The sequence below is a fragment of the Urocitellus parryii genome, chromosome 4 (genome assembly GCF_045843805.1).
Source record: "Urocitellus parryii isolate mUroPar1 chromosome 4, mUroPar1.hap1, whole genome shotgun sequence".
NCBI classification, from domain to species: Eukaryota; Metazoa; Chordata; class Mammalia; order Rodentia; family Sciuridae; genus Urocitellus; species Urocitellus parryii.
In genome coordinates, this window is record NC_135534.1 from 60619663 (window position 1) to 60646208 (window position 26546).

General features: G+C 39.0%; 1 protein-coding gene and 1 pseudogene across 1 annotated transcript; both read left to right on the top strand.

Moving 5' to 3' along the window:
• The first annotated feature begins 496 nt into the window (after positions 1–496).
• Positions 497–26253, top strand: LOC113178168 (tripartite motif-containing protein 5-like). The gene is made up of 8 exons (XM_077797598.1): positions 497–556; positions 13465–13943; positions 14502–14597; positions 18556–18786; positions 23538–23560; positions 24861–24961; positions 25232–25258; positions 25646–26253. Exons 2-8 carry the CDS (start codon positions 13524–13526, stop codon positions 26251–26253), a joined length of 1506 nt encoding a protein of 501 aa, XP_077653724.1. The 5' UTR covers positions 497–556; positions 13465–13523.
• On the top strand, positions 15575–17680 carry LOC144254684 (ATP-dependent RNA helicase DHX15 pseudogene; annotated as a pseudogene).
• Positions 26254–26546: the final 293 nt, after the last annotated feature.

Sequence of the window (26546 nt, forward strand, 5' to 3'; positions counted from 1 at the left end):
GAGTGGACATGAATAAATCAATATATGCACATCTGGAAATGTCATAATCAAACCCATAATTTATATAATTGACATGCACTCATAATTTCGAAAAATCTGGGAAATAAAATACTCAACAGTAGAGCAAAAGATACCCAGAGGGCAACATACTAGGTAACAGCCAACATATTTCAGAGCTACAGTAATTCGAACTGTGGCCAGGCAATAGATAGCAAGTTGAATGGGTCAGAGGTCGTTTTACCTCAGCTCCACCTGCGGAAGGCAGGACTGCACAGGGGCCTATTAATTGGGGTGTGGGGGGACCAAGAGGCTTACGTGAAGGCAGCACATTGGCCGAGTTTCTCTTCCCCGCCCACAAGAATATAACTTTCGTTTCTCTGGAGGTGCACTAAGCTCAGGGGGAACGCCCTGGTGGAGGCAGGTTTGGAGAAGGAATCTTGCCCACATCTGCCTAATACCCCAGACCCCACTTTGAATGAGTTTCTGAAGAGCTACTGAGCCAATTTGCAGAGAGCAGAGTTAGGAAGACTTTAGAAGAAAACCCGGATTCCCTTGGGTGAGTTTAACTTCTTGCCAGGAAGCTGTTCTGAAAGCCCGCTGGCCCAGCTCCAGGATTCCCTGCTGAGAGCAGCCTGGGGGAGGGGTGCTGTGAAACAAGTTGGGAGTAAAGGGATGAAAGGCATTCACTTCCTGGAGGGACCTTAATTGTCCATGCTGAACCTAACCCTGTCTCCCTCCTGGTCTGGAATTTTGAATTGCACCTTGGTGAAGGGTGCCAGAGTCCTTTTTTCCTTGGATAGATGTTCCCTCCCGCAACAACTGTGGCAGAGCTGGAGAGATCTTTAAAATTGAAAGCATAATGCCCGTCAGGGTAATAATGTGATCTGCAGCTACAGAGCCATTCCCATCACCTGGGCCTGCATTCAGAAGCCCTGATGCTTTGTGGCCTCTTATCTACTCGCCAGGCCTATTTCACAGCCCCCACCCAGACGCGGAACTACTGCAGTTCCTTAAAAACAAAGAAAGTCCAGGGTTGTATATTTTCTCACATGTTGACTCTAAGGAGAACCAAGGGGATCTCCTGAAAAGAGAACTGTAGGGTAAAAGAAGGGGAGAGTGGGAGGAGGGAGAGAGAAGGGGCTACTTGGGATGAACTGTAATGAAGTTTGTTACATGCATGCATAAATATGTCACATGAAGCTCATTGTTCTCTATATAATTAAACAATAAAAAGAAGTCATCTCCCTTGCTCTTCCCTCCCCTTGAGCCATATCTGCCAAAAGCAGAACTCAGCTAAGAGTAGAACTGGCAAAGGACATGGGAAATTACAGAAATCTCACTCTTTTTTTTTTTTTTTTTAATACCAGGGATTGAATCCAGGGTCGCCTAACCACTGACTGAGCCACACACCGCCATTCCCTTTCTTAAAAAAAAAAAAATATATATATATATATATATATATATATATATATATATATATATATATAAAATAAAATATATATATCTTTTTTTTGAGACAGGGTCTCATTAACTTGCTTAGGTTGACTTTGAACATGTGATCTTCCTTTCTTTGCCTCCATAGTCAATGGAATTAATGCCACCTGTTATAGGTGACTAGTTCTTCTCCATTGCATGTTGAAGTTTGAACACTAGAGAAGCATGCAGAAGCAAGCATAAAAGGCAGAGTTTTATTTAAAAAGAGGTAACATAGACTTTCCCCAGGAAGAAGAAGGGAGCCATAGCTTGTATCCTGGTATCCCCAGAAACAAGTTGTTCTACCTTTTTATATGTCCTAGGTTTCCTTTGTTCTGCTCTCTTCCCCTTATCTCTCTCCTTCCTGCTTACTTGAATAGGCCCAGAATGCTCAGTGTGGGAAATAGGTGGGTTGAAGGGGGAAGGGCAGGATGGAGCAGCCCAGAGCACATTAATTAACAAGCTTATAGCTCTCTGTGGGGTGGGACAATTCCTGGGACAGGTTACCTTAGCAACCTGTTGGAGCAAGGGCAGGTTCCTGATGAGGGTGCAGGAAAGGCTCTGTAGGAATTAACATTTCACAGTATTTTGGAATTGACTTATTATTTTTCAGTTTAAAGCCTCAACTGATACTAGATGACAGTGTTTAGCAAATGAAGTATAATTCAATTCTATTTTCTCAGCCTCTTTAGAGAAAGTAATCCTTTCTACATAACATCAGTACTTCCATCATGCCAAGAGAAACAGTTTACCTCAATCACAAAAGAAGAAAGTTCTGTTATGTTGCTTAGCTTTTTACAAACCTAGTTTGTCCTCTGGGTTCATTCAGGTTGTGCCAAATGACAGGACTCCTCTTCTGAGGCTGAATTATGTATCATTAATAGATGATGGATGCATGGACAAACAGACATAAAAATTTCTTTATCCATTCGTCAACCAATGGACAATTTAATTGTTTCCAAGTCTTGACTATGGTGAATAATGCCACAGTGAACATGGGAGTACAGATATCTTTATAAGAACATGATTTCATCTCCTTTGGACATGTACCCAGGAAGAAGACTTACCAGGCCATTTGGTAGTTCTGTTTTTCATTTTGTTGGGGTCTCCATATTGTCACATGACTACATTCTCACAAAAGTATGCAATGGTTCCCTTTTCTTCATGGCCTTGCCAATACTTTTTATGTGTCATCTTGTCTATAAAAGCCATCTTACCTGGTATAAGGTAATGTCTAGTGTAGTTTTGAATTGCATGTCCCTGATGATTAGTGATGTCTAGTACCTTTTAAGATATGCCTCTTAGCCAATTGTTATGTCTTCTTTGCAGAAATATCCATCAGTTTCTTTATCCATATTTAAAATCAGGTTTTTCTGTTTCTGACTTGTATGAGTTCTTCGTGTATTTTTTGTATCAACCAGTTATTTGATCTGTGCCTTACAAATATTTTTTCCCAATCAGAAGACATTTTTATTTTGTTGATTGTTTCCTTTGCTGTGCAGAACCTTTTCTTATGATTATTTTTTGATTTTGTAATCTGAGCTCCATGCCTCCCTCTGGTGCTGCGAATCCAACCCAGAACATCACACTGTAGCCTGGATTTTTTAAAAAAATGTTTATATTAGTGCATTATAATCATAGTGGTGTTCATTTGACATAATCATATGTGCATGGAATACATTTTGTTCCATTTCAATCCCCACTACTTCCCCTTTCACTCTCCTCCCTTCTGTTCCTCTTTCTCTTCTCTGCCACAGTCTAGCTGGACACAAATAACCGAGCCCCCAGGAGGCACTTGTAGGTCCAAACAGGAAGTCCTTTATTGCCCGAACTCCACCAGCACTCCACGAACACTCCCCGGGAACTCTCTCATAATCCACCGGGCTCTGCTCCCACCACCGGGAACCCCTGCGAGAACTCAACTTGGGAACTCCAAAGTAGCAGGCACCGCCCTATTGCTGGAGCTGCCCTATTGCCGGACAACAGGGGTCTATATACAACTCAATACACAGTCTGTTTCAATCCAGCATCATCCAGTCACACCAATTATAACTTAATTATCATCATCTTAATGGCTCACTGGTGTCACCTCTCAACCACTCCTCTGGCAATGTCAGGTGCCATCCCGACTGGGCTGTGGCTCTCAACATCTCCCCCCTTCTGTTTAATTAAACAACAAGCATGTGGCTTAGGGACCGTGCCTGTCTTAGGTTGTCCAATAATACATGTGGTCCTTACCCATCATCAGAGGAGCTCACCTCAAGGTGTCAGCCTCCTGTCTTAGATTGGTACCATTGCAATTGGATCTTACCCATCATTGACTACCAGCCCAGCATACAGCCATACTTGTGGATAGCCTTTGCACCAGTGGGGGGGTGAGGTTCTTTGCCTCACCTCTGTTGGCCCCCAAATTTTAGCTGAATGACTATCACAAGCAGAAGGGAAGAGGATACAAAAATACCATGACACCAAGCCAATTGACGGCTCCTTTTGGAAAAATTGTACCACCGATGACATCATCAGCAAAAATACCCCGGCACTACCACAAGTCACTGCACCAACAGATAGTTCACAATGCATACAAGTAATACATAGTCCAGGCAAGTTCTGCAAGCAGTTCAAAGCAGAGGAATCCATTAATATGTCCATTTCCTCCCAAAGTAAATCAACTCCTTAATTGAGCATCACTTGTTGAGTTACATTATTCATTGATGTATCAGTTTATACAGTTTGTTGTGATAGCTATCGCAGAAGCTGTAGTTTGATTTTATCTTTGTCTTCACGGGCACTGGGATGAAGATAGGAATTCTGGCAATGATGGCTAAAAAAAAAAAATTATGTAACATTCCAGCAGGCACTAAAAAAAGCAAGTTTCTAAACAATTTAGTATCCTGAATAGAATTAGATATAATGAAAAGGAAAGGTGAAAGTAAACAAACAGGTCTGTTAACCTCCTTTTTTGTTCACATTTTAAAACAATCTTCAACAGCTGTTTACCCAATTTAAATTAAACCATTTAAATCACGTGAATAATAAAAAAAAAATTGGATCCATTTTTTTCATGAGCGCTCCTCATATATGATATATGGACATACGCACATACAGACATACAACACAAAACACAAGTGTGCATACATAATACAACACATACAACACATAACATAATAGTAAATGCCTTGTAGCTTTTCACAGGTGAAATCTCCATTACAATGTTTAAAAACTCCACAGTCAAAAAATAGAACTGATAAGAAAAACATCAACCTAGGTCTGTATGAGCTCAAAAAATAAAATGGAACTTCATGATGTGGGAAAGGGCAATAATAAAATAGATATTGAAAAAAGCATTCTGGTTACCACCTGGGTTTGACTCTTCTTTTGATATCCCATCTTTTTTCCTGTAACTTGCATATGGGTCTGAAGGTATTCCCTCAAGCAAGCCCCAAGGTTTTTTTACATTTGAAATAGGCCTTAATGGTATTCATTATTCATTAGCCTCCAGGTGTGGGAGAATCACTGTCACAGATGTAAGGATAGCCAAACTGGAGTTCTGGATATCAGCTGTTATGGATTTGAGCCAAGTCATCTTCATTTTGGTCTATAGAAATCGCTTTAGTTAGTTTCTCTGGAATCCAAATCAGCTGCTGTTCTCCCTGTGGAAACACACAAACAGACCCCTAACTCCAGACAATGACTGGGTCAGGAACTTTTCATTGTCCTGTTAGAATATCCTTCCAGAGTACCTTGGGCTTATGTAATTTTTTGGACACGTATGCCTTTCCAAAGCACTAAGCCCTGATGAATCCAAATTTTAAATGTTTAGAGTAAAAAGGGTTATTTTAAGTTTATCTTTGGGGGATATATACCCCTTCCCAATTCCCTCTTTTTGCTTTAAAAAGTACATTTTAATAGTATGATGAGCAAAATTGTTTAAAAGAGGCAGAAGTATAGCCAGGGCCATTATTTATTTTTAACTGTTTTGGAATGCCTACAGTGGCAAAATTTTGTAAGCAATGAGTCATAATATCTTTAGTTTTTTCTCCAGCATGAAGGCATCTTAACCACCTTCAATTTAATCTTTTAAAGCCTTCCAATTATCATCTATACTGTACTTTTAAATGACTATTCACCACCTACAGCTTCACTCTTTTAAATGAGGCTTACATTCTGTTTAAATCGCTTTAATGTTAGTTTACACGGCTGCCATTCAATTAAAGGCTTTTATTAAGAACTCTGCAATCCTCTTTAGACAACTTTTTTAAATCTCTTTTTTTTTTTCTTTTTTTTACTCCATTAAGAATCTTTGTCTCGGGCTGGGGATGTAGCTCAAGCGGTAGCGCGCTCACCTGGCATGCGTGCAGCCCAGGTTCGATCCTCAGCACCACATACCAACAAAGACGTTGTGTCCGCCAAGAACTAAAAAATAAATATTAAAAATTCTCTCTCTCTCTCTCTCTCTCCTCTCTCACTCTCTCTTTAAAAAAAAAAAGAATTTTTGTCTCAATCTGCCATGTACAAACACCTTTTTATTCTTTCTTTCTTTCTCATGCTTTCAAAGTAAGCCTAGTTTCCTCAAAATCTTTTTTAAATGGCATTAAAATTACTTTAAGAACTTAATGCTAAGCAGTATTTTAGAAAGCTATTTCCTATTTTTGTCTGATAAAGTTATCCTAGTCGCTATCTTTTCCTTTTAGATAGAAAAACTTCTCTGCTGCTATCTCAAGCTGGGCTTCCTCCTCCTGTGCTCTCTCTGCACTCGCTGCCAGAATGCCTCCTTCCTCTAGCAATTTACTTAACACCCTTTCGGTTTGTTTTTTTTGCTAATTTCTGACCCCATATTTCTGCTACAAGTATAACGCAACCCAACAAGATAACACAAAACAAAACCGAAACAGAATGAAACAAAAACGGAACAAAAATTTGTTGTATCAGTTTTTCTATTTTCTTGATATGTGTATCCGTGGTTTATCTCTGTCTCTTCCTCAGGGCCAAACAACTTTCAATCCTGAGCCAACCATTTTCCCCAGTTTGCCTGAGAAAGTTCTAGGGACAGGCAGCTTGAAACAAAAACAAAACAAATCAAAACAAGAACACATTGTTGTTTGAAATGGTCACCCATTCTCTCCCTCTCCTTCAGAGGCCAGCAATTTCACGTACCCCCAAGCTTCAGGCGTCCCCCACATGGGCCACCAAATACTGCAGTCTCCCTGGGCACAAAATAACCGAGCCACCACGGGAACTCCAAAGTACTGGGCGCCTGAGGCAGCAGGAGCCGCCCTATTCCCAGACAGCAGGGGTCTATACACAACTCAATACACAGTCTGTTTCAATCCAGCATCATCCAGTCACAGCAATTATAACTTAATTATCATCATCTTAATGGCTCTCTGGCATCACCTCTCAACCACTCCTTCTGGCAAAGCTAGGTGCCATCCCGACTGGGCTGTGGCTCTCAACACTTCTCTACTGGTCTTCTTTCTGCAGGTGAAAGTCATTGTACTATATTCCTTCATGTATATAGAACCATTTGTCAATTTCATTTCATGATTCCTCCCATTTTCTGTGCTCTTCCCTCCCCCCATCTTCTCTTCCTTTACTCCACTGATGTCTCTTCTCTTTTCCTGGAATGCTCCCCACCTTTTCCCCTTTATTTTGGTCTAGCTTCTGCATGTGAGAGAAAATGTTCAATCCTTGACTTTGTGAGTTCAGGTGCCTATTAACAGATGAATGGATGAAGAAAATGTGGCATATATACACAAGGGTGTTTTATTCAACCATAAAGGAAAATGAAATTATGGCATTTATTGGTACATGGATAGAACTAGAGAACCTTATGTTATATATAGCCTGGATTTTTAATATGATCCAAACTATTATTGCCAAGGCCAATGTCGGAGAGCTTTTCCTCTGTTTGCTTTTAGTGGTTTCATGCCTTACATTTAGATCTTTTATTGGCTTTCAGTTGGTTTTTTTCTAGGGCTTAAGATAAGTGTCAACTTTCCTTCTTTTGCATTTGGAAATTCTTTTTTCCAGTACTGTTTATTAAAGAAACTGTCTTTTCTTTATTGTTTTTTTCTTGGTTCCACTGTCAAAAAATTATTTGACTATATACGTTTGGATTTATTTCTGGGCTCTCTACTTTGCTCATTCATCTGTGTGTACATTTTTATGTCAGTTGTACTGTTTTCAGTAATTTTGCTTTGTAACATACTTTGAAATTTCTCAGGGTTGACCTTTTGAAGTTTTATTTGTCATTTCCAATGAATGTTAGGCTTGTTCTTCCTATTTCTGTGACTGATACCATAGAGATTTTTATAAAGGTTACCTTGAATTTGTGTATTGCTTTAGACAGTATGGATTTTTTTAAGAATGTTAATTCTTGCAATCATTGAATACCAGACATTTTTATATTAACTTATGCCCTTTTCAATTACTTTCAATAGGTTAGCTTTTATTGTGCAAATATTCCATGTCTTTAGTTACATTTTTCCTATTTTTATTTTTTATGCTTTTGAATGAGGATAGAATAAAATAGATCAGTAAAATGGCCAGGCAGTCAAGAAAATGGGCCCCCTTCAACCACACCTGGAGGCTAAGGGGTACAACAGTGTACATATGAATGCACATGTTAAGGCCTATTTCAAATGTAAAAGTCCTGAAGGCTCACCTGTGAGTACACCTACAACCAACTTCTTTGTCCCAGAGGTAGAAAATGGAAGGTGGAGGTGAACCAAATGGAAGTTACAGGAAGGAGAATGGATTACAGTAAGAAGGATTGAAGTGAAACTTGGATGATAGCCACATGCCTTTTCCATACCCAGTTTACATAGATTTGCTTCATGCTCTGCCCTAGAACCATATATAAACTCCAAAGATAGCACAAAGTGGGATTGTATTTCTTCTCGCTTAAATAAATCCTGTTCCATTTACTTCCCTTCTGTGATTATCTGTGGACTTTATTCTTCAAAACTTGGGAATTTGGTAAAGTGGAAAATCTAGTCTCATCCCCCAACTCTGGTTTCACTTTCATAAATGGAATGATTTCTTAATTAATTTTCAATACTAGGAATGGAAACCAAGCCCTTGCACATCCCAAGTTGCATCCCCAGCCTGGTTAATTTCTTTTTCGGGTGTGTAGGTGGGTAATCATTATTTGTGCAAAGAAATGCAGCCTGATTTTTCTATGATGACATTGTATCTTGTGACTTTGCTGAATTAATTTACTGGCTCTAAGAGGTTTTATGTAGTATTTGGAGTTTTCTGTCATCTGTAAATACATACAATTTTACCATTTCCTTTCCCATTTGTATAGTTTTCTTTCTTGCTTTCATCTGGTTGTTCTTCTTAGTACTTTTATAACAGTGATCCATTTTATGCTTTGAATGTAGTAGCCTTTGTTGCTCTGGCACTGCAACTTATTTTTAAAATTTTCATGCTTCTTTCTCTTCTTCTCTCCCTGCTCCTCCCTAATCTTTCCTTTTCCTTAATCTCATGGGAAATAGGGTTACCTTTCTTCCCCCATGGTAACCAGATTTATCTGTCCTTGGATACACACCCACCATAGGAAGAAGTAACTCAGACTTTGGGGGTGGTATCAGAAGAATTAACAAGTAAATTACAACTCCAACAGAGAACACAACACGTGGAATGTAGCCTTTGAATCACCTCTTTAAAAGCCCCCTTTCTGCTGACAGGCAAAATCATAGACTTCAGTGCAAGAATCCCCCATGTTTCTCCTTAGCAAGTAAAGCAATAAGTCTTCTTTTTCTTTTTCTAAGTTGCCACTAAGTCGCCACCAAGTCACTACCACCGACCTAACAACTATGTCCTCATTATTGGATTGGCTTCAAGGACAAAGACTGACTTTTCAGCAATACTTTCAGTACTATGATGAACAGAAATGACAAATGTGAACATGTTCTCTATCAGATCTGCAAAGAAAAGCTTTTATCCTCTATTAGTTATGGTATTTTCATATATGGTCTTTATTATCCTGAGAAAATTTTTCTTTTATTCCTAATTTTTTTTTTTTAAACTGGGGATTGAACCTAGGGCTTCTTAACCACTAAGCAACATCCCCAGCTCTTTCTTCTATTTTATTTTGAGACAGGGTTTCACTGAGTTGCTTAGGGCCTTGCTAAATTGCTGAAGCTGGTTTTGAATTTGTGATTCTTTTGTCTCAGCCTCCTTAGCTGCTGGGATTACAGGTCTGCACTACCTTGTCCGGCTTGATTCCTAAATTTTTTAGCTTTTAATAATAAAAGGATGTTGTACTTTGTCAGATGCTTTCATGCACCAATTATGGTCATCATTTTTGTTTGTTGTTTGTTTGTTTGTTTGCAGGGAGGCTACCAGGTGTAAGCAAAAATAACCAACATGGTTTCTGCACCATAATGAAAATACAGATAACCAGGACCGAAGCTGATCTCAAACAGATCAGCAAGCTCTCCTTTATTCTACAGGGCAGTCAATCAATTTTGCATGAGAGGGCTCATTTTCTGTTTGCAGAAATGGCCTGTGGATTACAGAAGGAGTCTGAGTTTTATAATTTACAATGAGGGTGAATTAATCATTGGAGACTGTAGAGGTGCTATTGGAACAATCAGGGACCTAGTTGTGCAGGTTAAAATTTTAGCTCATGAAGACAGTTGTCAAAAGTTTGAAACTCATTGTCACTGGGAAAAGCTCAGAACCTTTTTTTTTCTTTTTTTGTATGTTCACTGCTTATCTTCCTTCCTTTGGGACCCATTGTTACCTAGAGTTTCACTATTGGCTTTTCACCTTCCAAAACTCATCTGCAGTGGGAAAGGGTAAAAGTCCAGGGCCTAGCTTTTCAATACCTGCCTCCTCCTTTCAGGATTGATTGTGGTTGGGAAGGGATGAATGTTTGCTTTTGGTGGAGATGCTGGGGATGAACCCAGGAAAGGATGAAAGTTTGTTTTTTTTACCTTGGTGCCCATTGTTTCTAGGAGAGGTTTAATGTTTGGCTAGTTTCCTTTCCTCCTCCTGAGTCACACTGTTCCTCTGTTGTTAGGGGGTGGTGGGGTTCTTGTAGGAATATTATTTTCCATAACCCCTTCACTGGGGATTGAACTCAAGGGGACTCTACTGCTGAGCCACATCCCCAACCCTATTTTGTATTTTATTTAGAGACCAGGGTCTCACTGACTTGCTTGGTGCCTCAATTGTGCTGAGACTGACTTTGAACTCAAGATCCTCTGGCCCCAGCCTCCTCAGCCACTGGGATTACAGACTTGCATGACCACACCTGGCCACCATGTGGTTTTAATCTTTTGTTCTGTAATATTATGTGTTTTATTGATTGATTTGTATGTGCTAGTTTTTTATGCCACAGATAAATCCCACTTGTGTTTTGTTTTTGTTGTCATTGTTTCTTTGTTTGCTTTACTAGAGATCAAAACCAAGGCCTTGTGCATGCTAGGCAAGCACTCTACAACTAAGCTAAATACAAAGCCTTTATATTTAGGGTCAGGGTTTCACTAAGTCTCACAGACTAATTTTGAAATTTCATCCACCTGCTTCAGCCTCTTGAGTAGCTGGGACTACAGACATGCACACCAAACACAGGTTCCCAAATTCATAGATTTTTTTTTCTTCTGCCTGAGCTAATCTACTGTTGAAATTCTCTCCTGCAGTTTTAATTTCCTTTGTTGTATTGAATTTTTCAGCTCTAATATTTCTCTGTGGCTCTTTTGTTAAGTTTGCTGAAATTCTTCTTTGCTCGTTGTTATTTTGAATTGCTTTGGGTGCAGTGTAGATTTTCATTTCCTTGGGGTCAGTTACTGGAGGTTCCTTTGATAGATTCCTCTTTCTTTGCTTCTTCACACCTCTTGAGTATACATGTGGCTGTCTGCATGTTAGCTTTGCAGATTATCTTTTGTGGGGAAAGACTTTCACTTCAGGTGACTACAAGAGTGCCACTTGAACAGGGTGAAGTGGCTCTGGTTTTAGGTAGGCATAATGGTGGAGTCTTCATGTAGCTCTGTCAGCTGTAATCAATGTGCAAAGTCTGAATGTGACTCAGTGGCCTGCACTGCAAGAACCTGTGGCAACAGCCATGGCAACACAGCTGGTGTCTTGTCTGTAGCTTTTAGATGCCACTTGGGTTCCAGGGTACATATGTTCAGAGTGGCTGCAGAGCCAGGATCTTGGACTTAGAGACTTGTGGAACCAACTTCTGTGGCACTTAGGAACTTCTGGTTCATGAGATCATTAACCAGGGTATATGTAGGTCACCCTTACAACCCTACCCTGAGACTCTCAGGTGTACCCTAGCAGCTGAGGCCCAGGGAGAGGACATATAGCTATGGCTCTGACATGGGGTAGAATGGGGCCAACCCTTGAATCTATGCCAAAATTTACATGTTGTAAACTTAATCCCCAATGCTGTTGACAGGTGGGCCCTCTAAGTGATGAGGTCATGAGGCTTCTGTCCTCATTAATGGATTAATGCTGTTATTACAGGAGAGAGTTAGCATGGGAGTGAGGTGCTGATGAGTTTGGCTTCCTTCCCACTTGTCTCATATTCTGTCTCTTTCATGTATGCACTTTACTCCTTTTTGCCCCGTACATCAGGCATTCTGGCAATTTTGTTCATTTGTTTATTTACTTAGGTACTAGTAATTGGACCATGGTGTGCTTAACTACTAAGCCACATCCGTAGCCCTTTTATTAATTTTTTATTGTGAGAAAGGGTCTTAACAAGTTGGTTAAGTCTACACCAAGTTGCTGAGACTGTCCTCAAACATGCGATCCTCCTTCTTTGACTTCCCAAGGTGCTGTGATTACAGGCACATGCCACCACACCAGCCTATGCTAGCAATTTCAAAAACATTGAAGAGCTTATGTCATACATGAGTAGGCTCTTCATAAGGGTGATTTATTTTACCTAACACATTTGTCTCCTTTTTCATTCCATATTCCCCTTCACGCTTTTTAGTTTTGTTAAACCTTTGTTTTTACCTTGGAATTCTTGGAAAAATCTTCTATTTGCCCCTTTTATTTAGTTTTGCAGCAACTTGCCCATCTCTCTAGTAGTGTTTGTCATGTCTGCTCCTTCTGGCTATTTAATTTACTATGCCTGTCCAGTTGATTAATCCCTAGTTGTTTATACTGTGCTTGGGCTCAGTATAAACAACTATATATTTAATCTAGTTTTTGACATTTAATCTAGTTGCTAACACATCATCAGTGACATTTTGTACAATGATTGCAAGACCTATAGGTAACTATGCAGTTAGCTCTTTTGTCTTGGATTAACTGTAATGTAGAGAGGAGACTTCTAAATGGACCCTAAATGGAATTAGTTCATCTCACGTCAATGTATTGAAGATAAATCACATTGAAAATAGTAAGTCACTTAGTATCTCTATTAATACATCTAGTGAAAGGATTATAACTTATGAGGTTCAGACACACTCCCAGGAGCACACACTCATTTTTATTTATTATGTGCTGATAAGAAAAAATAGCATTGCATAAGTATCAGAGATGAAGGTGTTTGAACTCTTAGTAAGGTAGCCAGAAAAGCTCTTTATGACAAGATAACAAATAAGGAGTCATACTAATATAAAGGGGACCTTTCTATTACTGGGAAAAAGCAAGGGTGAAATACCTGAGGCATAAATGGTTTGGTGCTTTTAACATTGAGGATGTGTTTTTGGCCAGGGGAAAAACAGGCAAGGATAGATGGTAGGTTACACAAAATTCTTGCTAAAACAGGCCTCCATTTCTCTGCCTTTCCAGTAATAGTAAAGAGAAATAACAGTCCTTACATATATGAAATTTATCATGTGACGTAACCTACTTGATATCATTATGAAAAGATCTTACACCATGTTACCAAACTCTGTTCTTTTTTTCTCTTCTTTTTTAAAAATTTTGGTCTTGGTCCATTATTATTTCTACATAGTCAATATCCATTCTATTTCAATCTTTCTTACTCTGCCCACTTTTAATCTTCCAATCATGTAGGAATCTGAGCAGGAGGAATCTCAGAAGTCAGGACAGACAGGAGCAGGAAAACAGATGCTATGGCTGCAGCAATCCTGGGAAATGTAAAGGAGGAGGTGACCTGCCCCATCTGCCTGGATCTCCTGACACAACCTCTGAGCCTTGACTGTGGCCACAGCTTCTGCCAGGCCTGCATCACTTCAAGCTATGAGTCCATGATGAGTCAAAAAGGGGAGAGCAGCTGCCCTGTGTGCCAAATCAGTTACCAGTTTGAGAACCTGAGGCCTAATCGGCATGTGGCCAACATAGTGGAGAGGCTCAGGGGGTTCAAGCTGAACCCAGAGGAGGAACAGAAGGTGTATCACTGTGCACGGCATGGAGAGAAGCTCCTACTCTTCTGTCAGGAAGACAAGATAGTAATTTGCTGGCTTTGTGAGCGTTCTCAGGAGCACCGTGGACACTCCACATTCCTCTTGGAGGAGGTTATCCAGGAGTACCAGGTAAGAGATCAGGTGGAGGGAGGACACAGACGATATCTCTTCTAATTTCATTGTATCATGAAACCGATGCCTGTGATTTGTTTCTATGCTATGCTATGCTTACCTTCTGAGGCCTAAAGGAGGTGATTTTACCTTCACTTAATTGCTAAGCCTGGAGTAGAAACTCTTGGACAGGGAGCATAAAAATACAGTGCCTTGTGCTAGATGGGTAGAGATTTCGAGTCCAAGAAAAGCTCTGAAGGCTTTTTTCAGCAGAAGAGTGAAGGAGAAGGGTTGATATATAAGTTCTTTCCTTGCTGCAACATCAGGTTCCTCTTCTAGTGCAAAAATATTTAGACTACTGTTGGTGAGAGGTTGGTAACATTATTACCAGAGACTTAGAGAAGACACCTTCCACCACAGGATTTCTTCCAATTCATATATTACCATTGTCTGTTCACACAGTTTCTGAAAGCTCTAGTTTCTTCTGAGATCTACCTGATTTTTTTCCAGGTTTATCCTCTCTCTAGGTGCTAAGAAAGTTCTTCCCTTGATTCTGGTATGGTTCTTTTCTCACAGGAGAAGTTTCAGGAAATGTTGCAAAACCTGAAGAGATCCAAGGAAGAAGCTGAGAAGTGGAAAGTTGACATCCAAACTGAGAAAACTTTTTGGAAGGTAGGAGGAAATACTTTCTGAGAGAATTAGCTAGAACTCTGGGCAGGATCTTGAGAAGAAGGGATTCTTCTTTATTTCATGTCAGTCTATAAGGTGGAAAGCATTTGAATAATCCTCTTTGCCCTTTTCCTTTTGGAGTGGAGGCTGGAGAGTGGGTACATCACAAAGGAATACAGCTGTTTGGAGAGAGCTATTCACAGGGAGGCACTCCAGTGAGGTTGGCTTGCATCCTGTTGCTGTGGTGCTTTTTGAGACTCTGATTCTACTGAAGGAATACTTTGGCAATGGGTCATGGTTCTGTCTTCGATGTTCAGCTTTTGGCAGAGGTTCAAGATTGGAATGAGGAAGTGGTAGCTGGAGGGTGGGCATCCCCAAGAGTTAAGTGGTTCTTCTCCACTGTGCCAATACAGTCGCCACATTTTTTTCTTTTTAATTCCTTCCAAACCACTTGCTCAAAAAATAAGATGCCCAAATAGCGCTGGTTGGACCTACAGGAGGATAACTCCTCCAACCAGAAGCCTGCAGGGAACAAGAGAAAGTAGGACTGAGAATGTGATAGAGGGCCCAGAGAGCCAGAGAGAGAGAAAGAAAGCCAGAAGGAATTGTGAGCTTCAACCAATTGCTGTGCTTATCAGTGCTGTATTAGGACCTTTGAAACCTTCCCATTTATCTTATCAACACATTCTGCCTATTCAGTGCACCCACTGGACGTGCAGGACACAAATCACTTCTGCAGTGTATTAATCCACTCACCAGTTTACCCCATACACCTTGATACTATGATATTCTAAAGAAATGACTTCAGCTCTTTGTTTTTAATAGGTTTACAGATATGCTGGTTATTTGTTATTTGTTCTGGTTGGTGAGACTGGGTCTGGTAAGACAACACAGTTCCACAGTTGTGTGTGGAGTATGTGTGATCTTCACCAGGACCCAAGAGAGGAGTTGCCTGTACCCAGCCCAGGAGAGTGGCTGCAATGAGCGTGGCTCAGAGAGTTGCTGATGAAACAGATGTGACGTTGGGCCAGGAAGTTGGTTATTCCATTTGATTTGAAGGCTGTAGTAGTGCAAAAACTATACTTAGGTATATGACTGATGAGATGTCACTTCATGAAGCCATGAACGATCCCCTCCTGGAGCACTATGGTGTAATAATCATTGATAAGGCTCATGAAAGAACACTGGCTACATATATTCTCATGGGTGTTTTAATGCAAGTTGTAAGACATCGATTCGATTTAAAGGTTATAGTTACCAACCAACAATAAAAATAAATAAATAAATAAAAATTAAAGGTTATACTTACGAATGCTACTCTACATGAGGGAAAATTCAGATTTACTTTGATCACCCTCCCCTATTAATTATGCCTAGCCTCATACATCCTGTTGAGGATCTTTTATACTCCAGAACCAGAGAGAGACTATCTTGAAGCAGCAATTAAAACAGTAATCCAAATACATATGTGGGAAGAGGAGGAGGGAGATCTTCTACTTTTCTTTACCAATCAAGAAGAAATTGATGAAGCCTATAAAAGAATAAAGCTTGAGGCTAATGTTATGGGTTCTGAAGTTGGTGACATTAAAATTATTCCATTGGGCTGGGGTTATGGCTCAGTGGTAGAGTGCTCATCTAGCACTGTGAGCCACTGGGTTCAATCCTCAGCACCATGTAAAAATGAAATAAAGATATTGTGTGTCCACCTACAATTAAAAAATAAATACTTAAAAAAAAGTTATTCCAAAAAATATGAATTGTAATGAATTCTGCTATCATATATAACAAATTAGAATAAAAAACCAAAAATTTTTAATAATCAAAATAAGGCATTTCTAAAACAGTGTACAGAACTGAGAAAGCCATAGATTTGTCTAAATTTTCTTCTCAGTTCATCTAAGTGTTATCGTCAAGAATATATTAAAAAAAAAATCATTCCACCCTTCTCTACACTCCACCCCAGCAGTAGCACCCTCCACCTCCCAATAAATAAAATGGAGTAATTAGAAGAATGTTGATTGTGTCAACTAACATTGCAGGACATCACTGACATCACTGTCACCCTTTTGGTGACAGCTATTAGAGCAGCTTCAGAGCTGCTTGAGCTAGACATACCAAACCTAGGAAATGCTTCAGGATTTACAGAGAGAAACATTATAAAATAGGAATGCAGGATAACACCTATCCTGAGATTGTGCATTTTAATTTAGCATCAGTGGTGTTACAGTTGAAGAAACTTGGTTTTGATGAATTGGTGCATTTTGATTTTATGGATCCATCAGCTCCTGAAACTCTGAAGAGAACCCTAGGAATTTTGCATTATCTGGGTGCTTTAAGTGATGATGGAGCTCTGACTGAATTGGGATCCATGATGGCAGAGTTTCCTCTAGATCCACAGCTTGTTAAAATGGTTATTGCAAGTTAAAACTACAACTGTTCTAATGAGGTCCTATCTATTACTGCTATGTTGTCAGTCCCACAGTGTTTTGTTTGCCCCATGAAGGCCAAGAAAGCTGCAGATGAGGCCAAGATGAGATTTGCCCACATAGATGGAGATCATCTGACCCTGCTGAATGTCTATCATGCTTTTAAACAAAATCATGGGTCGGTTCAGTGGTGTTATGGCAACTTCATCAACTACCAGTCCCTGATATCCACAGACAATGTACGCCAGTAGCTATCTCGAATTAGGGACAGATTATGGACAGTACTTCTATGCCTCATAGAAGTACTGACTTTATCAGCAGGGACTATTATATTAACATAATAAAAGCTTTGGTACTGGGTATTTTATGCAGGTGGCACATTTAGAAGGAACAGGCCATTACTTAACTGTGAAAGTTAATCAGGTCATTCAGTTGCATCCCTCTAGAGTTCTTGACCACAAGGCTGAATGGGTGCTTTATAATGAGTTAGTTCTAACAACAAAGAATTACATCTGGACACATACAGATATCAAGCTATAATGGCTGGTGAAAATTGTCCCTCAATATTATGACTTGAGCAGTTTCCCACAGTGTGAAGTAAGCAGGCAGTTGGACTACATTATTGCCAAACTTCAATCCAAGGAATACTCGCAGTACTGAATTCCATGCTTAGAACTGAAGTTATTCAGAGGAGAGCTTTAAAAGATGAATGAATTCAAAAGTTCAAGTTGTGCTCTTCATGTAGGTTCAATAATGGCCTTTAGGCTGGCTGTGGTGATGCACGCCTGTAATCCTAGTGACTCAGGAGGCTGAGACAGGAGGATGGCAAGTTCAAAGTGAGCTTCATTAAGGCGAGGCATTAAGCAATTCAATTAGACCCTGTGTCTAAATAAGATATAAAATAGGGCTGGGGTTATGGCTCAGTGTCAAGTGCTTCTGAGTTCATTCCCTAGTACCAAAATAATAATAATAATAATAATAATGGCCTTTATTCGAAAGCTTTTTAATTTTTCTTTACAGTAAGTATTACAATTTGATTTCATAGATTTAAACATTTATGCCTCCCCTTTGTGTTGACATGCAAGGTCATTGTAATTGTTGAGATTGATTTTAGAAGTTGTAAAATGTTACATCTTCTGCTTATGTAAATACAATCTTCTGTCTCAGTACATAGGCAGTGACTTTAAAAAAGTCTATCATACTAAAAAAAAAAAAAAAAAAAGAAGAAGAAAGAAAAAAGAAAAGAAAGTGAAATGAGGAGCAGATATGAGTGTCCTGGATAGCTGAAGCTGAGCCACACCCAGGTATCCCACTGCAGCTCAGGTTGAGTCTGGACAATGCTGACCTCAGGTCATTGTTTTGGAATGCCATGAAGGAAGGGAAAGGGAAATATCCGCCTCCCTCAGAATCTCTCCCTTGGTTCCAAGACTACCCTGTGAGAACTCTCCATGTAAAATAGTTCTTTTTATGGTTCCTATTTCCAGTCTCTCTCTCTCTGTCTCTCTCTCTCTCTCTCTCTCTCTCTCATCCCAAAGAACAAAATACAGAGTGAGGTGGAAAATGTCAAGATAGAGTTTGGAAAACTGAGAGACATCCTCCAATCTGAGGAGGAGCAGGAGATTCAAAAGCTGAAGAACGAGGAGGAAGGTATTATGAACAGCCTGACAGAGTCTGAAAGTGAGCTGATGCGGCAGAGCGAGTTGGTGAAAGATTTCATCTCAGATCTGGAACATCGGTTGGGAGGGTCAACAGTTGAGATGCTGCAGGTAAGACTTTCAACTTCTCTGGGCCCTGAAGTGCCTCATTCCCAAATCAATTATGAAGCTTATGGAATAAGTAAATGTGTAAATAGCAAGGAAAATAATCCAATTTTCATTATTTTATCGAGTGCAGTTCAAAAGTTAAACCTTGGAGGGAAGATCCACTGTAACCACTGATATTTGGTAGGCCCTGTTTTCTGCTTTTTTAAGCATCTTTGTTTTTTTTTTTTTTTTTTTTTAAGAGAGAGAGAGAGAGAGAGAGAGAGAGGATTTTTTTAATATTTATCTTTTAGTTCTCTTCGGACACAACATCTTTGTTTGTATGTGGTTCTGAGGATTGAACCCGAGCCACACGCATGTCAGGCAAGCACGCTACCGCTAAGCCATATATCCCCAGCCCTAAGCATCTTTTCCTCAGCTTCATTGCTGACAAACAAATGGCTTCCGGTTACAAGAGATGTATCTATCCTTTCCCGCATAGAATGAGTTGAGACTTCCCCCTTTCTGTAGTTCCTGGGGACGGGGGGGATTGGAAGAATTGGTATTATTTCTTCATTAAATATTCAGTGAAATTCACCCGTGAAGCCATCTCAGTCTATTCTGCCCTTTTGGGTGCAATACAAATTTTTAAACTTTTTTATTGGTGTCTGGCTGTTTTAGATTTATACTTCCTGTGTCTGTTTTTGGTCATTGATATCCTATAGGAATTTGTTAATTTCATCTGATTTTCAAATATGTAATCCTAATTAATCATAAGAATTCTTTGTAATCCTTTTAATGTCTATGTGTCTATGTATTGACTATTTTAATTTACAGAAAATGTGTATATTTATCACATGTGTGCCCAATTCTCCAGCCCTTTAGCCCCTGACTAGCCCCATTTTAACTCTCTACTTGTATGAGATCATTTTCTGCCCATTCCTCATACTTAAATGAAATCACGCAGCATTTGTTCTTTGTGCTTGACTTGTTTCATTTAGTGTAATCTCCTGCAGGTTCATTTCATGTTGCTGCAAATGACAGATTTCTGTCTTTTTTAAAGCTGAATAGTATTCCATTGTGTGTGTATGTGTGTGTGTGTGTGAGAGAGAGAGAGAGAGAGAGAGAGAGAGAAAGAGAGAGAGAGAGAGAGAGAGAGAGAGAGAGAGAGAAAGACATTTTCTTTATTCATTCATCCTTTGATGGGTGCTTAGGTTGATTCCAAAGCTTGGCTATTGTGAATAGTGTTTTAGTAAATCTGAGAGATATCTCATGGACATACTTATTCATATACTTTGGATACAGTCCCAGTTGCTGGGTGGCTAGATTATTTTCAATCTTTTGAGGAGCTTCCATATTATCTGTCATCATAGCTGTGCTCATTTACATTCCCCCAATATTGTGCCAAGGTTTCCTTTTCTCCGTGTCCTTGCCAATGCTTGCCTTTCCTTTGTGATAATAGTCTTCTTACCAAGTGTGAAGCGAGATCTCTCAGTGTAGTTTTAAATTATGTTTCCTTGATGATTAGTGATTTTGAGCATTTTTTCATATACCTGCAGTTTGTTTGTCTTCTTTTGAGAAGCGTCTGTTCAAGTCCTTTGCCGGTGTTTAAATTGGATGTTTGTTTTTCTGCTATTCAATTATACGTGTATATGTGTTCTTTATATATTTTGGATATTAACCCCTTAAAAACATATGCTTTGCAGATGTTTTCTCCATTCTGTAGCCTGTCTTTTCATTTGGTTGATTATTTCCTTTTCTGTGCACAAGCTTTTCAGTTTGGTGTAATACCATTTTTCTAATTTTGTTTTTGTTGCCAGGGTTTGGGGTTCAGTCAAAATATCATTGCTCAGACCAATCACATGGAGTACTGCAGTATATTTTCTTCAAGTAGTTTTATAGTTCCATGTGTTATGTTGAAGTTTTTTATCTACTTTGAAATGATTTTTGTATGTGGTATGATATGTTCTTAATTATCATTCTTCTGCATATAGTTATCCATTTGTCCCAATGCAATTTATTCAAGAGACAGTCCTTTCTTCTCTGTACTTAACCCCCAGCACTATTGGTTGACCCAAGGGGAACTCTAGCACTTAGGTACATCCCTAGCCCTATTTATTTATTTATTTATTTATTTATTTAGAGACAGGATCTTGCTAAGTTGTCTAGGCTGGCTTGAACATATGATCAAGTCACTGGTTTAGTGGGCATTGCCACTATGCCTGAACCTTCTGTGTACTCTTGGTACACAGTGTATTAAAAATCAACTGACCATAAATACACCCATTCCCACCAACCTTCAGACTCCCTATTGTTTTCCATTGACAAGTGAATCTGTTTTCATAGCCATTGTTTTGTGTCTTTATTAGCATAGCTTTTTTGGGGGCTGGCACACTCGCCTGGCATATATGCGGCCCAGGTTCCATCCTCAGCACCACATACAAACAAAGATGTTGTGTCTGCCGAAAACTAAAAAATAAATAAAAATTTTTTTAAAAAAGATTGCAGATCAGGGCTGAGAATATAGCTTTGTCAGTAGAGTGCTTATTTAAAAAAAAGAAAAAAGCATAGTTTTGTTATAGATTTTAAACTCATGGTGATGCCTCCAGCTTTGCTCCTTTAGCTGAATTTGAAATATTTTAGTGTTTCTCTATATCAGTTTTTTCAACCCATTAGCACAAGATATCTTTCAACTTTTTTTGTCTGTTTCAATTTTTGTATCAACTTTTTTATAGGTTTCATTATATAGATATCTCACTTCTTTGTTAACTTTAAGTATTTTATTTTATTATAGCTATTATAAGTGGGGGTTTCTTCATTTCTTTTGGATAGTTGTTAGTATAGAAAATCAATTAACTTTTGTATATTGATTTTACATCCTAGAACTTTACTGAATTAGTTTTTTATTCTAAGATTTCTGTGTGTATGTTTGTGAAATCCGTAGGGTTTTCAATAAGATCATGTTGTCTGCAACGAGGAAAAATTTAACTTCCATGTTGGATATCTGTTTCTTCTTTTACTTGCCTAATTGCTTGGGCTAAGACTTTCTGTACCATGTTGACAAAAGTGGTGAGAATGGGCTTTTTCCTGATCTTGGAAGAAGGGTTTTCACCATCTCACTGTTGATTATGATATTACCTCTGAGTTTGTCATGTACGGACTTTATTTATTGTATATTCCTTGTGTAATTAATTTGTTGAGAGTTTTTATCATGAAAGGATATAGAACTTCATGATATGCTTTTTGTGTATCTTTTGAATTCATCATATGGTTTTAGTATTACATTCTGTTAAAATTTGTATGTTGAAGCATCCTTGCATTATGAGTCAGGGTCTCACTAAGTTGCTTATGACCTCACTGAATTGCTGAGGCTGGCTTTGAACTTGTGATCCCCTGTGCCACTGCACTTGGCCTTTCTTTTTCTTTCTTTAGTCAGGTTAGTTACATTTGATCACCTTTATTAACTCTTAAAGGAACATTTTTTTCATCTATTGTTAGCCTGTTTATGTCATTTATTTTTGCTTGATGTTTATTTGGCAATCTCTATTGTGATAAGGATATGGAGACCATAGAATTCAGTGCAGTCACTGATATAATTGTGTTTATATTTACTACTTTGTTATTTGTGTTCTATATTTCTTCTGAAGTTTCTTGGTATTTTTCTTCTCTTGAGTGCCTTTTTTTGTTGTTGTTCTTGAATAAATATATTCCAGGATAGAAATTTAGTCTTCCTGTGTTTCTAGCTGTATTTTTGTTGTCTTAGTGCTTGATCTGGTGATTACAAAATGCACTCTATTCTGTCTCAATCTACTTCACATCAATACTAACTGAATTCCTGCAAAATATAGAAACTTGGCACAAATACTTCATTTCCTTCCTCCTTCTTTGTGAGCTTATTGTTATATATACACACACACAATATACATATATAAATTATCAAAGTAGTACTTAATTATCGTGTTAATATATTTCCAAATTATTAAGAAGTAATTTGGGAAATGAACTATAGAGTTTTTGATAGTTTATTTCTTTCTATGAATTTGAACCACGTGTTGAAGGAATTTTAGTTGCAACTGAACATCTTTCAATATTGTGCCACACACCATGGCACATGCCATAACCCCCAATTTGGGAGGCTGAGGCAGGAGAATCGTAAGTTCCATCAAGGTCAGTCTCACTAACTGAGGAAGTGTCTGGGTTCAATCCCCAGTGGGCCCCCCGTGTGCCCCCCCAAAACAAATCCAAAAAAAGAAAAAAAAATCATCAAGCTCATGTGCCAGCAACACACTCTAATTCTCTTCTGGTATTACATCTATTTCCCTTTATTTTTGAAGAATTTTTTTTGCCTTATATGGATTTCTGGCATTTTCCTCTTTCTTTCAGTCTTTTACTCAACTTTGGTTACCCAGAGTCTGCTTATACTTGGTAAATAATAGTATATCAGTTTATGTAAATGTTGAATAAGTGAACGAATTGTGCTTTATTTAAATTATCTCATGGGGAGCCATAGAATGACTGGCTTGAATTATCTTTTTTTTATTTTTATTTGTGTTGTATGTGGTGCTGAGGATTGAACCCAGGGCCTCGTGCATGTGAGGCAAGCACTCTACCAACTGAGCTATATCCCCAGCCCTTGAATTTATCTTTACTATTTTGTTCATCACACTGTGACCATCTCTGTTCTCAGCTGATCAGGGGCTGGTAACAATGTGATGAAGCTTGGTTAGTGAGGACAGTCTGTGATTTCTTAACTTGTGTTTTTCCCCCCTTCTTTCTAGGATACGAATGATGTCATGAGAAGGTATGTGTGCGATACCAGGGATGATCCTTTTGTGTAGTAAGAAGAGATTTGTAGTTAGTAGAATTATCTGGCGTTCAGTTAGAATACAACATCTCCCAGATCAGGTAAATTTAGATATAGTATTATCTTAAATTTATAATCACAAATCACGATTTGAGTATTGTATAGACTAGACAGATTCTATGATGGGGACTTGGGTTGTGGAGGTCAGAGTTTGAAACAGTAGTTGTCCTGGGGATAAGATGTTCTAACATCAGACCCCCTGTGGCATTTCTTGCCCTCTTGTGCCTACTTCTAGCTCTGATTGCAGTTTTAATGCCTGCTTTATTTACTGTAGGCAAGATTTTTCTTCTTTGTCTGATAAGTACTAAGAATTATTCGTTGGGACAATTCCTGGATGTTTGTATGTTTCTTCTGGGAATAAAGGAGACCAAGGGCTTCTTTGTGATTTCTATTTAGATTTTCACAAACAAACTAGAATCCCTGGATAATTAAAAATCTTGACTGAAGCTGAAGTTGGTCTATCAGGGATAAAGTGTATGAAAGAGTTTCTGTATGTACAAGCATCTTCCAGTTGCATGATAAGGAGTCTGAACCATCAGGAACTAAGTTGAAGTTGCCAGAAGGCACTGCCTTGATGTGCAAGGATAGCAACACACCAGAATCAGTTGATCCATGTGCATCACATACATTGGGAAAGGTGCATATTTTCAGAAACATAGACTTCAGACTACTATGACTTTTGTGTTCATAGTATTGCCCTTCCCAAATGTTTGACATTTTTCCCCAGAGAATATGAAACCTCAGATGTCACATGAGGGCTTCCCTATTAGTAATAAGCTTTGAACATTTCCAGATATGATTCTTACATTTCTTATTTCTCAAATACCCAGGAGCCATGACCTGCAGTCTTAGTTTCTGAACATTTTCTCCAGAACACACACTCATAGCACTGATTTTCCTCATATTCTTTTTTCTTAGACACCAGAGTTTCGTAAAATCCAATATTTCACCATTGACCATGCATTCTAGGAGGTAGAGAGAGAGGGGCAACTTGATTCATTTTAGAAATTATGCTTCTGAGATGTTAAGCCCCTCACAAGATCACAAAGAAAGTAAATAGGGAGGTGACCATGAAACATTTCTTAGGAGTTCAGAGTTAGGAATCTTCCCTTCCCTTCTCAGGATCCTTGGTGAAGAAAGTTCAAGTGCATCAATGGGGTGAAATGATGGAAAGAAATCGTTGTTGTCGGGTGGGACCACAAGGTCTGAAGTGTGGGTCAACTTTTTCCATCCCTAGGCATAAGGACTTAATGCTGAGGAAGCCAGAAACTTTCCCCAAGGAACATAGAAGAGTGTTCCAAGCTCCTGATCTGAAGGGGATGCTGCAGGTGTCTCAAGGTGAGAAGAGCTAGGTTAAGTGTGTGATTCTAGTGGTGGCAGGTGATAGATGGGGAAGAAGGTGTGGTTTCTAGGTATGGGTAGAGGAGACAAGGGAGAGTGGACTCTGTGTGTTCACAATGTGATCATATTTAATGGGGAGTGGCCATTCATCCTCACTTGCCAGTTTACTGCCCTATGATATCCCTCCTCCTTTTCCTAATCTGGAAATGGAATGGATTTCAGTGCTGACACCTTTGTATTTCACACTATGAATTTTTCTCATTTCAGAGCTGACAAATGTTCAACGATACTGGGGTAAGCAGAAATTATTGTATCATAAGCCACAGTCTTCTCAATGTCTTTCAGAATTGATTTCTCTGATAGTTCTCATGTTGCTCCTTCCAACAGTCACTCACATACCTTGTTTCTTCAGTGTTCTATCTCTCTGACTTTTTTTTTTTGGTAGTTGTACATGGGTAGAGTGCCTTTATTTTATTTGTTTATTTTTATGTGGTACTGAGGATTGATCCCAGTGCATCATGCATGCTATGCAAGCCCTCTACCACTGTGCTACAGTCCCAGCCCTCTCTATGACTTCTGATCAGAATTTATTCCACTTCTTAAATTCTTCTCAGGATTCCTTTAATAAGATCACAAATAAAGCTAAATTGTAGCTGTCATGTAACTCTAATTTTTCTACAGTTCACCTGACACTGTCTCCAAGCAACAATCCAAATATTGTCATTTCTAAGGACCAGAGACAATTAAGATATGTAACTCCCTACTCACGCAAGCATGTATTTGAACACTCGCGTAAGCGTGGGAATTATCATGAAGGTGTTCTGGGCTACCCACCTATCACATCAGGAAAACATTACTGGATGGTAGATGTGTCCAAGAAGAAGGCCTGGTATCTGGGGTTGTGTGATAGAAGTTATTTTCAATCCTCAAATTTCCAGGGACAGAGTAAAAATTATCAACCTAAATGTGGCTATTGGGTTATAGGGCTTCACACATTTGAATATAATCCTTTTGTGGAGGATGCTAGGCTTCCCATATTTGAATATAAAGCTTTTGCGGAGGATGTTCACTGTGATCCTTTGACCTTGGTCCTCTCTGTGACTGTTCCTCCACAACATATTGGGGTTTTCCTAGATTATGAGGCTCGTGAACTTTCTTTTTACAATGTTACAAACCATGGGTTTCTCATCTATAAATTCTCCAATTGTTCCTTTCCTAAGGAAGTTTTTCCTTATTTCAATCCTGAGACATGTCCAGAGCCCATGACACTCCACTGGCCAAGCTCTTGAAACTTCTTACTCTGACTCCGTCTGTGCAGTGCCTCTGGCCCTTTTGTGTATCCTATGCACCTGAGCTCACCTGCATCATTTTATTCACCTTTCCTTGCTATCTTCAGCATTTCTGTTAGGAAGTCTTTCACTCATAGATGTGTATAAGGATTTATAAATCTTCATATGAGGATTTATCCCTCCATCATCTCCCATGCTTCCAAGGCAAAATGACCATTAAATAATCCTCATTAAATAATCCCATTGTTGAGATAACACCTCTGCCAAATCTTGAAAACTCTATTCTTTTTTTG